Source organism: Theobroma umbraticum, unplaced genomic scaffold (assembly GCF_002168275.2).
Source record: "Theobroma umbraticum cultivar Fairchild unplaced genomic scaffold, ASM216827v3 scaffold_56.0, whole genome shotgun sequence".
Taxonomy (NCBI): Eukaryota; Viridiplantae; Streptophyta; class Magnoliopsida; order Malvales; family Malvaceae; genus Theobroma; species Theobroma umbraticum.
In genome coordinates this window covers 13,028,479-13,043,409 of record NW_018397256.1, presented here as the reverse complement: position 1 = coordinate 13,043,409, position 14,931 = coordinate 13,028,479, and the positions used below count along the sequence as shown (strand labels likewise).

The 14,931-nt window shown below is 34.3% G+C and overlaps 3 protein-coding genes across 6 annotated transcripts; 1 reads left to right on the top strand and 2 right to left on the bottom strand.

The window, feature by feature from the left end:
• Positions 1 to 333: 333 nt before the first annotated feature.
• LOC110410732 (EamA-like transporter family) lies at positions 334 to 4,380 on the bottom strand. The gene is made up of 8 exons (XM_021420594.2): positions 3,938 to 4,380; positions 2,747 to 3,136; positions 2,253 to 2,467; positions 1,510 to 1,580; positions 1,313 to 1,414; positions 1,046 to 1,163; positions 812 to 947; positions 334 to 721 (listed from the first exon to the last, which is right to left on the bottom strand). Exons 1-8 carry the CDS (start codon positions 4,016 to 4,018, stop codon positions 659 to 661), a joined length of 1,176 nt encoding a protein of 391 aa, XP_021276269.1. The 5' UTR covers positions 4,019 to 4,380; the 3' UTR covers positions 334 to 658.
• Positions 4,381 to 6,328: 1,948 nt separating this feature from the next.
• Positions 6,329 to 7,993, bottom strand: LOC149527568 (uncharacterized). The gene has a single exon (XM_089782535.1). It carries the CDS (start codon positions 7,710 to 7,712, stop codon positions 6,543 to 6,545), a length of 1,170 nt encoding a protein of 389 aa, XP_089638661.1. The 5' UTR covers positions 7,713 to 7,993; the 3' UTR covers positions 6,329 to 6,542.
• A 949-nt stretch (positions 7,994 to 8,942) lies between these two features.
• Positions 8,943 to 14,894, top strand: LOC110410311 (bifunctional purple acid phosphatase 26-like). Of its 4 annotated transcripts, XM_021419948.1 has the most exons (11): positions 8,943 to 9,036; positions 9,147 to 9,181; positions 9,637 to 9,881; positions 10,473 to 10,673; positions 10,943 to 11,054; positions 11,271 to 11,497; positions 11,937 to 12,075; positions 12,292 to 12,512; positions 13,788 to 13,909; positions 14,051 to 14,212; positions 14,413 to 14,894. In XM_021419948.1, exons 3-11 carry the CDS (start codon positions 9,696 to 9,698, stop codon positions 14,480 to 14,482), a joined length of 1,440 nt encoding a protein of 479 aa, XP_021275623.1. In that variant the 5' UTR covers positions 8,943 to 9,036; positions 9,147 to 9,181; positions 9,637 to 9,695; the 3' UTR covers positions 14,483 to 14,894. The 4 variants fall into 4 exon arrangements, with proteins under 4 accessions (XP_021275623.1, XP_089638660.1, XP_021275625.1 ...); XM_089782534.1 differs by lacking the exon at positions 14,413 to 14,894 and having other exon boundaries at positions 14,051 to 14,216; XM_021419950.1 differs by lacking the exon at positions 9,147 to 9,181 and having other exon boundaries at positions 8,953 to 9,036.
• Positions 14,895 to 14,931: the final 37 nt, after the last annotated feature.

Sequence of the window (14,931 nt, the reverse complement as noted above, 5' to 3'; positions counted from 1 at the left end):
CGATGAATTAATCTGGACCCTTCATCTTGAGTTGGAACTGGCCCATGATTTGGGCTTATCTAAAATCTGCAGAGACGAATTTGCATTTTACTTCCTTCCCAAAAAAAATTCTTTTTATAGTATTTTTTGAAAATAAAATTTTATTTAGTGAGAGAGACTTCTTATTTAAATAATTTAAATTTAAATTATAATTATTTTTACCACTTTATATTTAAAATGAAATCATTTGTCACAGGTTATTATAAATTGCTACTATTTTACTGATATGCCTAACATTTCTTTTATGAGTGTTGAGGAGACACTTTGGTATGATCCAAAGGTTAAAAAAAAATAGGGAGAAAAAAACAATAAATCTTTCGATTAAAGAGAATATCTTACAATTAAAGGCTCAATGCCAAAACAAACCATGAATCAAGACACAATGAGGATTTCTTCTTTTTCCTCAACAAGCTAGGCAAAAAAAATAACAAAAACAAAAAATACAAAAGAAAACACAAGAATTTCCATTTACAAGATTGATTATGGTAGAACATTGCTTTCATCCTTTTCCCATACAAACCATAGCTTGAAGGAAGTTTATACAACAAATATGTGGAGATAATGGCTCCTGACAAAGAATGAAGATGGTCTAATTAAGCTAATATGATTCCCACAAATGCTACAATCCCAGCTTTCTTGAGAACCAGTCTGAACAATTAGCTATTACAAATCCAGCAAACACCTGCAGTGCACCATAAAAGAATGTAAAAGAGATTAAACACAGTGTCACACAATATCTAATAAACCACATCTATTTGGACAGTTGAATTACCTGAGCTGACCCAAGAATGTAAATTGCAGAGTAGTGACGGCCATGAATGACCATGTCAGCCACCATCGCAAGAGGGATGGTAAGTGACATGCCCAATGTGGCTACCAGAGGAGTTGTCCATACAACACATAATGCCCTAGGGAGGACAGGAAATTTGGAGAAAGGTTAAAAATGCATGAAATGAAGAAAATATAGAGGGTAGGTGAATGAAGTACTTGGGAAAAGGATGCATACCAAAAATAATCGGAGAGGACACTTCCAACGAAGCCATTTGCAAGGACTACTTCATCCAATTTAGCAGAGTGTGGAATTGTAAATTTGGGTTCTATTCCCAAGGCTGTCAATGGCCAAACTGAAACAATGGTTTTAAAGAAACAATTAGTTTGCTAATTAAATGTCCAGATGTACTCTTCAGTCAAGAGTGAATGGCTTGTAACAAGAATTTAGAAACAAACTTCAATGACTTATTCATAAGAATATTGATTCTCAAACGACTCTTACCAAGCCACCATAGCGCTACAAGTGTAAACAGTCCTATGTATCCAAATAACTTTTGAACATCAACCCTTTCTCCTTCCTCACCTGCAAACTTTTTAAGCAGCACTGCAACATAATTGAAAAATGGAAGACAAGATGACAATTTGCCAAAAAATGGTAGAAGAACAGATAAATAAATCAAATAAGAGAATCAGCCAAACCTGTAAATAGCCCATATGACATGGCTGAGAGGAGGCCAAAAAGATCACCAGCAAGAGAGCGTTTCCCATTGCTAAACACAAACATCAACTGTCAATGTCCAAAACATACATTACAAAGAGCAAGCTAGCAGGAAAAAACTAACACTAACAACATATCTGATGAAATACATAAGAACATAATAACTGCATGCATGATGTAGTTATAGCCAAATGAAAGTATCATGAGAAAATGCTTAATTACAATATGGAAATGCTTTTAGGCCATGTGATTTTTTGGCCAAATGAAAGAGATCTTCCACAGGATAGAACTTAATTATCACTTTTGATATAGTAATAGTGAAAGTCCTGCAGCTTATGAAAGCAGGCAGGAAAGAGCTGAATGATAAAAGAAAGCAATTCATCACAGAGCTTTTCTTCACCACAAGCCAGCAAAATGTAGCAGAAAATCATAATGTTAACCTGAAATGCTTTAAGGTACTCCAGGAACTTGTAAAAGGGATTGTGGAGGAAGTGTATAAACCACTAACCCTCTTCTTTGAACTATAGTGGCTTTGGCTGCACTATTACTTACATGAAAGCAGCAATACCAACTATAAATCAAAAGTGTATAAACATAAATGTCTAGATACATGCATGTATATTTCTATACTTATTGCATAGGGTTCTATAAAGGCAACACAGTCCTGCCTAAAAAGAATGCCAAGAATATGCATGTTGAGACATTCAAGATAAAATGAACTTACGATGAGGAACCTATTGAATCATCAGCAGCCCAAGTTTTTCCCAGAGTGGTCATCGCAACACCAGCCATGCTGACAAAGACTGCAACCACCTTTGCTACATTTAATGAATCTTGGCCCAGAAAAGCACCAATAAAAAGCGTAAAAAGTCCTGAAGTTGAGGACAGCACTGTTGTACTTGCTACACTTGTCCGTGCAAGAGCAGCATTTGATAAATACTGCAAACAACCAAAAAGCATTAGCAATAACCCTCTTAAGTTCCTTTGCATAGAAAAATGATTCAATATCCAAAAATGTGAAGAATATTTCCCAGAAAAACTATTTTATCAATGCAAAAACTACCCTTTTGAGGGAGAATCCTTTGCTTTATTTACGAAGTGACAAAACCAAAAAGGTTTGCATATTCAATGCACAAATTTGAGGCTAAAACTTTAACAGAACAAAAGAATGTGAAAAGAAAAACCAAATCCTAAAAATGCTTCCAAATCACTAATTACCTCTGTCACAAACCAGATAGGAGCAATATAAAATCCAAAGGTAGCAATCTCCCTCGTGGTAAGCTCTTTGTCTTGTTTCAGAAAGTGCACTTCATCTTTGTTTTTGGGAACCAATGGCCTTCCCTCTACGTGAGGTGAAAGATCTGCATCACTGTCTTTCCTAGCCAAAGTCACTTGAGGTTCCATTTCATATATTTTGTGCCTTAGAGGAGAACCAAGCTCAATAGATGAGACATCTATGCTGTCTACATCTTTAACAGTTTTCGAAGAACGATGTCTTAGCAAGTTACATAGCCAATCCTTAATAAACGCTATTGGAAGGTAAATTACCATAAGCGAAGCTCCAAGATATGTAACCGCAAATGGCTGCTTATAGTCAGTAAAGATATCCTGGGGACAAGATATCAATTAGTTTGAATTCAAACTAGCTTCAAAATATTGTAATGCATTTTAGAATTATGATAATATGTAAGACTTCTGAGTTTTGAAAGAGAAAACAAACAATAACCAAAAATAGTTATTTCTATTCAACCTACGCAGAAGTATGAACAACCTTCATGGGATACATAGTACAAGGACACCTACACGAAGATCCTCAGAATCGCAACAGATATTATAAATGCATGCCTTCTTCACTTGGATACATCAGACAGCATATTCAGCTAAAAAGACCTGAACCTTTACAGGATTAAAGGACATAAAGTAGCACAAGAGACAATGATCATTGCATATGTCACTTGAATGCTGCATGGATGAGCTTGGAACAACTGACTACGTGAAATAAGATCAAATGCTATTCTTTCCTGACAACCATTTAATAACTTATTCCGCCATTCAAAAATTAAATAACCCAGAAAGCCCATGCTTTGCTATATAAGCCCCTGCCCCCGTTTAATGATGAATATGCAAACATATAATGAATTAATTTGCAGAACAAGTAAGACCTCTAACAAACATATTGCTCTCCATTCTCCTCATTTCCCCAAAGAATATTTTGCCAAAAAAAAAAAAAACTAAAACGTTCAAATATTCACGATATGTCAATTGCAGCATCCCAAACCAATACAGAACTACAAAATGAATTAATTAATCAAGAACGTGAACAAATGCATATTTCTGGATATGTTAATTAAACTTAACAAATGGAATCCAAAGAACCTTAATAAAAAAAATGGGAATTCGGAAACTAACCTGGGTTACTTCTGCAGAGGTCACCCATATAACAACAACCGTACCTATCAAGAACAAGCCAGCCTTATACCTCCAACCCATTAGAAATCAGACAAGACCCAGATTCAGAAAAACCACAGGGATTTCAAGATCTAACTGTTTCGACCAGATCTTCTAAGCAGGTCTTTGTGGCTTTTGACCTGCCACCGACACGTTAATGTACGATCCAAGAGGGCGTAGGATTCAATGTTGAAGCTTCAGAAAAAAAGAGAAAGGCCAAGAGACAGAAAGAGAGAAAGAGAGAGAGAATTGTGGGGCGGCTGGTAAGTAGCCAAGAGGTGGGAGGAGGATTCTTTGCAAATTAATAAAAAGCCAAAAGATCTTGTTAAGAAAGAGAGGGAAGGATTTCAAGACAATTTTCCTTTTTTTTTTTTTTTGGTGCCAAAGTGAGAAAGAGTTTTTTGGTTGTTAATAATTTGACTCAATTTAATTCCTTTCAATTCCCTCTTTTCTCTCTCTTGCTTGCCGCCACTCGCTTCCTCTCTCCGACGTGTCTCTCATTATCACACTTTGTTCCTTTCACTTAACACCTCAGCATAAAAAATTTGTAAAATAAGATTTATTTTCTCATTTTTAAATCTTTATTCTTATTTTATTTTCACAAAATTAAAATTTTAATATATTTTATATTAAAATTTAAAATCTTTTATTTATACAAAATAAATATTCAATACTTTTTTATATAAAAAGATAAAAAAATCATAAAAATAATTATAATATAAAAAAAATCTTATTTCAATGTAATACAATTTGCATTCAGATTTATAATTAAAAAATAAAAATAAAAATATTTAAAAAATTATTTTTAAATATCTTAAAAATATAAAACAAAGGTACCACAACTACTACTACATTACATAATGTATTAAACCTGATTTGATTTATAATAATTAATCTAAGAATTAAATACCATTTTTTTATAAAAGTAAAAAAAATTTAAAAAAAAGGTATAGTGTTAACTAGTACTATATGAGGAAATCTTAAATTCATGGGATGGGATCCACTTTATTCTCCTGTAAATTTGAGAAAGTTAAAGCTGGAGCATCAATACCTTTCCTAATTAATCTATTACTATTTTTCTTCCTATTTCTTTCTCATGTCTTTAATTAATCTCTCTGTCATGCCTTCAATGCTGAGATTAATGAATTAATGTTACCATTGTTGTATTTACTAATGAATTAATATTCATGGAATTCAATGTGGAAGGAATTGATTTTCCTTATCTGTACATGCTAACATCATCTACTATTACAAAAACACGATTTTAACACTGAAAATTTTGCAGGGTCAATCATGAATAGACCTAAAACCAATGTAAATTAAGCACTTAAAAAGGATGTGTTCCTTAGCCAAATGTAGGGTTGCTTTGCTCTGTTGTTTTTTGTTTTTGGGATAAATCATTAGGGAATTGTTTGGTTGATGATGAGAAGGTTGGCACTAAGCATGCTTTCATGGTTGGTATTATGACATCAAAGGGGAGGGGGGACTCTGCTCCAATGTGGTCACCAAATGGCAGTAGATATATGGTATTGGTAGGTGTGCTATAGCTTTTGCCAGGATGCAAGTTGCCTTTTTTCTTTAATTTGTTTTGGTTGGTTTCTACCAAACTTGCAAAAGGAGCTCCTCTTGAAAATTCCTATTTCTCTGGATTTTATGCAACCTGGTTTCCTCCATCCATCACATTCCATGAGTCCACCCAATAAGGTAACAAATATGAATGAAAACGGATTGCAGAAGCTGTCCTGAAAACAGATAATGTTTCCATTAGGCTTTGTTAATGGACAATTTTTAAAATGATTAACACCATTATTATCAGAGTTTGATCCCTTGATCACATTAAGACAAAATTATCCAAAAAGCAGATGATGTTCCCGGTATACGTCGTTAATGGACCATCTTAACAGGATTAACACAATTATTATACATGTTTGATTCTCGATCACATTAAATTACATGAATAACCCATTGACAGACTTTTTTCATTTTTGCTGATTGTCTATCATGATTTTAACAATTTGTGATGAGTTAATCATTAAACTAGAAAAAATTGTGTCCTAAAGGACTCAACTGTCCAACTACTAACATGGATCAGCTTGCTTTGCCTGTTGAGAAAGTCAAAGTCATCTGGTTTTTAAGGTGTCAGCTGAATCTGTAAGACTGGACCCCGTATAATCGGGTCATGAGTTATGTCCACCAGAAGGAATTAGGATTGATGAAAACTTAGGAAACCACGTGAAATTGTGAAGAAGAAAGGGTCTAAATTACTCTTTAACAAAATTCCATTTCACAGAAAAACAAAAATCGATATTCTTTTCATTCCAAGGCAAATGTTGGAGGTATATTCATGAGTAAATTCATGCTTGTGAAACGTTTTTCCTGCTTTTCCAGGCTAAAAAATTGTGCTCTCAGAGTTAAAAATCACTGTCCCCTGCATCCTGAAATCTGCATTCCAACTAAATAAATGGATTACAATATGTATTTCTAAGATGGGATTTCCCCTTCAGTGAAAATCAGGGGATCCTGGGTCAAATAGTTTATGACATTACACCAGATCAAATAATTTAATTCAAGGTGAGGAACCCCATAACACCTCTGCAACAATAATAGCAGACTCTGCCTCAGAAACAGAGGCTTCTCTGACTCTCCTCAAGATTTCTAACTTAAATTCCCTCCTCTCCTTGTTACTTAGCATTTCTCCTACTTCTAATTGCACTGCAAAGCTGGCAACACAGTTTTCAAATGGAAAATTCCCCACATAATCTTCCTCATCACTTTCTATTTTTGTTTCTGATTTTGTACCTTCTTCATTAGTTGTTCTGTTTTCATTCCCATTGCCATGATTTTCCAGTCTCTGCAACTCTACAAGCTTCTCAACTAACCCTGCTCCAAGCATTGCTTCAATTGCTTCTCTTCTCCCATAATATGCGATTCCAAGTATGCAATCTATGGCTGCGACTTGGATTGACACGTTTTCTGAGCTCAAGAGGCTTATAATTCTTGGGATTTCTGTGTATGCTTCTAGTTCATCAACCAGAGGAATTCTAATAAACTTGACTAGCAAAGAAAGAACTCGAATGGAACAACAAGATGACATTGATATCAAAGCTCTAACTGTTGGACCCATTAGCACCAATCCTACAAACACATCTTTATTGAATCTAACCAATGCGGCTATTGCAAGTGCTACCTGATCTTGAATTCTTATCGAACATGAAGAGTCACAGAGTAAGAGTTCAAGAGTCAGGAATACTTTGGCTTTCAAAATCAAATCTTGAAAATAAAGATCAAAACCTTGTGACAAACGCTTCTCAAACTCAATCAAAACCTCCACTTTCTCATCCTCATCATCTGAATCTTCCAGTGTCTCCACAAGATTCTGAACGTTTTCTCGATCAATATAGCCTTGGATTTCAGTCTCCATTGCACAAGCAACTTGGTAAATCTTGTAGTTGATGATTTGGCGTCTGAGGATGCATGGCAGGCTATAACCCTGATACTTTTGAACCTTTTCAAGCAGGGTTTTGAGGTTGCAAAGTAGCTGGGAGAGCTTGAAAAGATTAGGGTCGTTTGCAAAAACAGTGTTTTCGCTCTTTTCAAGGTCTAAGAAAGGTTCAATGGTGGATTGGGTTTTCTTTGTTGCAAAGATGGGGTTTTGCTGTAGATCTTTTGAAGCTCTTTGAAGGGATTTCAGCAGTGTGAATAGCTGTCGATCGTCTTGGTTTGGTGTTTGATCCATTGCTGGAACACGGCGTAGATTCGAAGCTTAGTACCTGTGGTTTAGGGAGGGAGGGACAGAGGACAGAGGCCAGAGATCAGAGCCAAACTCAGAGAACTTCAAACCCCAACTACCAGTCCAAACAAACAGTTATAACCAAACCTTCAAAGTGTTTTCATGGAGGGCAGAATTTTCCTCGTCTGATCCTACAACATTTTCACAGTTTCCATACAATTTCTTAGCCATCAATAAACGACACTTCCAATCCAATTTGATGTCCGTGAATTACTGGTTGGGACCAAACTTACAACTTCGTGGCTGTGGGTTTGCCAATTATTTTTCCATTCCTCTCAATACTAGTGTATTTGGAATTAAATACGTACTCATGCATTTACGTATACATGTATGTAATTTAAAATGAAAATACTAATACTTAAATATAATTAATAACATTTTTTGTCGGTCCAAAAGAATTAGACATGTCACTTCAATTACATATAAAAATATTCATATTATAATTTAAATATTGATTTTAAAAATATTTTTTATATGTCTAAATTCTAAAATTAAAAAAAATTATTATCAAGAGAGATCATTGTCTGGTCACGTGACAAGTAAAATAACTTGTCACATGTGAATTAATAATTCCTCTCAAAAATAAATTTTATATATAGTATAGATTATGGTTAAAGATTTAAATTATTATTTTTTGATATGCCTGTTATATAATATTTGATGAAATAAATTCGATAATTTTATTATTTTTTCATTCTTTGGTTGAAAGTTAAAGAAGGGTCGAATATTTTCTGATTTGGACTTTAAATCAAGATTAAGTAAAAGTACTCATTTACACATTTTAATCAAGATAAATTATATATAAAGAGATATTATTATTATTAAAAATATTAAAATATATTAATGTATAGTTAATTTGTTTAATAAATTAGATTGTAAATTTTAAATAGAAAACTCGGTCTTATAAATTAAAAAAATCTATACTCTTAATTGATTTAAGATCTAAATTAAAATAATTAAACTGAATTAATCAATTACAATGGATTGTTTCGATTTCAAATGAATTCTAAAGAGTCTAATTAATTGGTCTTGGTCGAGTCAAAGAGTCACCGACTCACCGTGACATAACAGCACAACGACGCTCCCTGCTATCTTACGCTAGAAAACGTCACTCCCTGCTATCTTACGCTTCCATATTTATATAAGCAGTTTTAAATATTAAAAATAAAAAACAAGAAATAGCAAACCTTGAAAACCGTCAACGACCTCCCGACAGATTTCATTTCCCCCGACTCCCCATCTCTCTCTCTCTGCAACATTTTTCTTACAGGTAACTTTCTCTCTCTAGCCTTTTACTCTTTGTCTTTACATGTAAAATCAAAGTTCCGACTTGTATTCGGGGTTCTAGTTGTTTTCTTTACTGACATTTTCATTCTTCAGCCTTTCATTCGTGATTCTCTCTCTTTGTTGAGGAAGTAAGCTCTTTTGCTCGTTTAGATATATGGTTTTTTGTTTCCTTGTTAAATTCGATTTGTTCTTGTAAATTCTGGTTGGATCTTTCGTTTGAAAATCTGGGTCAGTTTAATAGATACGGTTTCAACAAAGAATGGCATCGGTTTCGAGCTTCACCGACTTTGTTGACTTGATCTTGATGTTCCATTTTGAGTGCCGTGAAAATCTAGGGAAAGATAATGAGTCTAAATATGAACTCCGTTCTCAAACATTTTGAATTTTCCCTGATTTTTTTTGGTTTCCCATTTCTGATAAATGTGGTTTAGATGACGAGTGATTTGCTTACTAGGCTTCTGCATTGCAGAAGATGTGATAAAGTTGATAGATCACAGGCAACTCATTTATTCTTTTTGTTCTGTTTTTAATTTTTGAATTATAGATTTTTTCTTGTGTTTGATTGATTCTATTTTCTTATCAGATTTGAACAAATTGGAGTTGCTTCAGAGCTTGATTCATGAACACAGAACAGTGGTGCTGATGGCCCCCGGTGTGCAGTTCACATTGTTCCAACTTTTGCTCACATTGTTTCTTATCCTAGACTTGGTGAAAAAGGGAGGTGCGGGAATTACAAGTACTTTTACTCGCTCTCAGTGGCAATCTTTTGATATTCCTCTTGACAACAAAGTATTTGCTATTCCTACTGGTTACAATGCTCCACAGCAAGTAAGTTTTCACCATTTCTAATCCCACCGTTGTAGCAATTTACTTCAAATTACAAAAATGTGAATGATTACAGAGAAAGGAAAACTTAACTGTGATGCAAGAAAGGAAATATTTTAGTTATTTAAAGAGACTAGGGTAAGTGTTATTTGCTAAAAGTTTGTTGATATGATTCCAGCAAACATTTTGCTTTTTTCACAATCTGGATTAAATTATGATGCTAACCACTGATGGGCAATGGTCTATCTGCATCCAAGTCGGCTTCCTACCGATCCAATCAACATGTTGGTTTTTCACACTTGTTGTTTGAATGAATGAGGCTGAAAGGGACGGTTATGATGAATACTGAGATTTTATCAATATGAAAAACATGATGGCTTTGTTTTAAATTCTATAGAAAGGACATTCTTAGAAGAGTACAGTTTTCTTGATGTGCATTGCAAGAATACTCTTTAAGAGCATCTTTATCAGTGATGATATTTGGAGCTGTAGAGTTTAGGCCATCTATAATACTTTTTCTATGTATGTAACTACAGCTGCAGTAATCAGCTTCACCAAGCGGGTATTTTAACTTCATTAGATTTATTGATGTAGGTGCGTATTACTCAAGGTGACTATGATGGAAAGGCTGTAATAATCTCATGGGTTACAGCTGATGAACCAGGGCCTTCCAAAGTCCAATATGGCACATCAGAAAAGAAATATGACCTTAGTGCAGATGGCAAAGTGACAAATTACACCTTTTACAATTATAAATCTGGCTATATTCATCACTGTCTTGTTGACGGTCTAGAGGTAAGCATAAAAAAACATATGATGTTATCTATAACATGAATATCAAACTAGATGACTCTAGCATAAAGCACAAATACTTGAACAATCATCAAACATTTCTACCTCAAACTGGATCTGCTGCAGTGTGCTTATGAAATGAATCTAACATCCAGATGATGAGTATCATATTTCATCTTTTGAAGTTGCTGCGGATAGTTCTATTCAATCTTTATATATATTCAATTGATGTTAGAATTTATGCTAAGACCACTAAGTGTCTTTTCTTTTAGTATGAGACCAAGTACTATTACAAGATTGGATTAAGTGCTTCTTCTCGAGAGTTTTGGTTTCAAACGCCTCCAAAGATTGACCCAGATTCTCCGTTTACATTTGGAATTATTGGTAAGATGTTACTAGAATATTTATCTACATAATAATGAATAATCTTGTTTTTAGTGTTCAAATGGAAATGGTATATGATTATTCATGTTTGTTTTCCAAATGGATTCTTTTGAGACTCCCAAAACAAAATAGACTAGCTACAAAAACAGATTCCTTAATTGCAAAAAACTCTTTTTCCCGAATTTTCTCATCCTAAATTGGTTTTGTATATTATAGGTGATTTGGGTCAAACATATAATTCTCTTTCCACTCTGGAGCATTACATGCAGAGTGGAGGTCAGACTGTCTTATTTGTTGGTGATCTCTCTTATGCTGATAGATATCAATACAATGATGTTGGTATTCGATGGGATTCATGGGGTCGCTTTACTGAGAGAAGCACTGCTTATCAACCATGGATTTGGTCAGCTGGGAATCATGAGATAGAATACATGCCAGATGTGGTAATGCTTGAGTTCTGCATCTTGAATTTCTTATCTATATACATCTCTTGCCTTTCTTTTGAACTCTTTTACTTTAATGTATATTCAATTATATGTGGCATTAATACTTTTTCACGTATTATGAATTCGGATATTCCCTCCTCAGTCCTTTCCTGATATACGAGTCATAATAATTGTTTCCTTTTCTGACTTTATAATCTTATATGTATACTCATTAAAACCAATGTATTTTATGCACTTACTTCAGAAATAAAGATAAAAGATACCTTTTTGAAGAATGGAGCTTGTTTCTTTCTTTTTAATAATATCTCCTACATTAATTCAGCTAATGAAAGTTTTGCTTTTTCCTTTTGGGTAAGAAAGCTACATAGATTGAAGATATCTAGATCATAGCTTATCTTCATCATTTTTCTTTTTCACGCCTATGCATTTTTTCCAGGGAGAAGTTATTCCATTTAAATCATACCTACATAGATACAGTACACCTTATTTGGCATCCAGAAGCAATAATCCTCTCTGGTATGCTATCCGACGGGCATCAGCTCATATAATTGTCCTATCCAGCTATTCTCCACATGGTAATACATCCTTTTAACCTGGCTTTGCTGGAGATATTCCAATTAACGATTTAAGTCACTGATAATGTTTTCATCTATGATTTTCTTGTTTAGTTTTAAACTTCTGTAAAATTGATGTTATATCAATTGCAGCTAGCGTATTTAGGAAATAGTTATGAAACCCACCATTGATGTTTCTTATTCAATCGGAAATTTTATCCATTTTTCTTTGACCAGTGAAATACACACCCCAATGGCAGTGGCTACGAGATGAGCTAAAAAGAGTGGATAGAAAGAAGACACCCTGGCTTATCGTTGTCATGCATGTCCCCATCTACAATAGTAACCAAGCTCACTTTATGGAGGGTGAAAGCATACGAGTTGTCTTTGAGCGCTGGTTTGTTCATTACAGAGTTGATTTCATCTTTGCTGGCCATGTCCATGCCTATGAAAGATCAGTATGTACATTCTTCCCTTTTAGTGCTGCTTCTTCCCACTGGGGTAAGGAGTCGATCATGAAATTGATTAGTATGAGTAATTTAGTGGTGACTAATACAAGTGATGTACCCTTAAGATAAGAATTGTTGCTCTTGATACCACCTTTACCCAAAATTTTTTTGAATCCTTGTACTTTAGAAAAAAGTATCATGAGTCAAATTAGCTTACTAATCAATCATTAGTCACTCTACATGATATCTTCATGGACTATGCTATTTTTTTTTTTTTCCAAAATCCATAGCCATCTCCCTTAACATTACATTGGTCATTGCTATCATGGGTTGAACGTCTAACTTGTTAGCTTTATTAGCTTTAAATTGATTATAGTTTTGAAATGACAATAATGATCAAAATTGCTTGAATGAGTTTTGCACTTTATTTATTTAACTTAAAAACTCCCATGCATTTGCTTTTGAAATGTCTAAGTACTTAACATAGTTTTAATGACATTACACTCTTAAATTTAGGGGTGTTATATCATCATCAAAAAAGGGGAGATGGAATATAGTAATGAATTTAAGCTCTTTCCTGCACACTTAAGTAACATAGTTAGACTTAAAGACTGAAGAATGTGTTGTTATTATCAAAAACATATGGAGTCAACATAACTAGCCTCCTCTTGCAGTCTAGCCTTTCAAGATCATAAAACAGGGGCAGGCACAGTCCCTCTTGGATTTCTACATCTGCCACTGATTGTAATACTCTTGGTTAAACAAAGGAAACTGAAATCTATAAAAAGAAAAGATGCTAGGTCAGAATATTGACCATAAGCCAATCCAAGAATGAGTAATTTGAAAAATTAACCACACACTGTGGTCTATAATCACTGAAGAATCACTTTTCCTCTGACCCTATATAATGTTTCTCCTGTTTCTCCCCTTAATCATATCTTCCTAAAAGCTTTAACATCCGATCAGCCATGCTCAAAATTTTTCTTGACAAAGAAATGGTGGCAATAACCTCATTTCTCTTTTCTAAATATCTAATTTGACATCATCAAGACATTACTCTATGTTCCATGGTTGGGAGGAAATAAAAGCTGGAGAACTGGATTGCTGAAAATCTTTAGAAACTGTGTTCCCATGAGACACCATCAGAACATATTGTTCCCCTAAGGTCTTGGCAGCCTATTAGTGTTCATGGTTAATGCTGTTTTTTATTGTGTCTTCAAGCATAAAGTAATTTTTGGTTGCAAATATAGGTTATCTAAAAATGCTGATGTTATTGATTTGCAGTATCGCATCTCAAATATCCGTTATAATGTATCAAGTGGTGACCGCTATCCTGTGCCTGACAGATCAGCTCCAGTGTATGTAACAGTCGGAGATGGAGGAAATCAGGAAGGTCTTGCTGGAAGGTAATCAGACATCAACATTTGAATATAAAAGTCTTATGTTGAAATGGAATATGATTTGAAAGTATCAAGTTGCCCAATAAATTTCTTTGGCATGCTTAACCCCCTTGCTGAAGTCCTTAGGTATTTGTAATTCACCATTAGGTTTTGGGACCCACAACCAGAATATTCTGCATTCCGTGAAGCCAGTTATGGTCATTCCACATTGGAGATAAAGAACCGAACCCATTCATTCTTGCACTGGCATCGAAATGATGATGGGCAAAGGGTTCCCGCTGATTCTGTAGTATTCCTCAATCGACACTGGTAAGTATGAGCTTTCTGCTTTGCTCTTTCTCGTGGAATCAACATTAAGTTTCCATTCGTTGTGTTTAGTCACCTTAGTTGTTTTAATTTTTGGCATGTCTTGCTTAATGGAGTATCTTAAGTTATAGCTTTGCTTTATCAATCAGCCTTATCTTGCGCTGAATTTAATCAAACTAGGTTAATTTGTTTTTTCTTTACAGGGCAAGCAATCTACGGAGGAGGAAACTCAAGAAGAATCATCTTAAGGCTAGAGGAGAAATCAATTTCTGAAAATATTTTGTTAAAAGCTTTGTCAATTCTTGAATCCATTTTTTGGCTTCTCCGTATTCCTCAATGCACATGATGGTTTAATGAATCTCTTCTAGTATTGCAGAATTCACCACTGCATCATAGAATAACGAGCCATGATTCATCTTGGATTTCAAGCAAAGAGATGCAGTCCAAATGCCCTAGGGAACACATTTTGTAACTTACAGAGCATTACCATATTCTTTTTCAGGTAGATGATTAATCAATACGGTTTCTGGTATAGGTGATTTTGTGTTATTCATAGAAAAATATATAAAATTTCTACATCATTTGTTACCATAAGTAAAACGTTCTTTGTAGCTATACCAAATGTCTTGTAATGACACCATGCAAAGGATGATGTGATTAATACAATGAAGTGATTACATTTTGATGAAATTTCGCAAATGTCTCAATGATAGATTGTTATT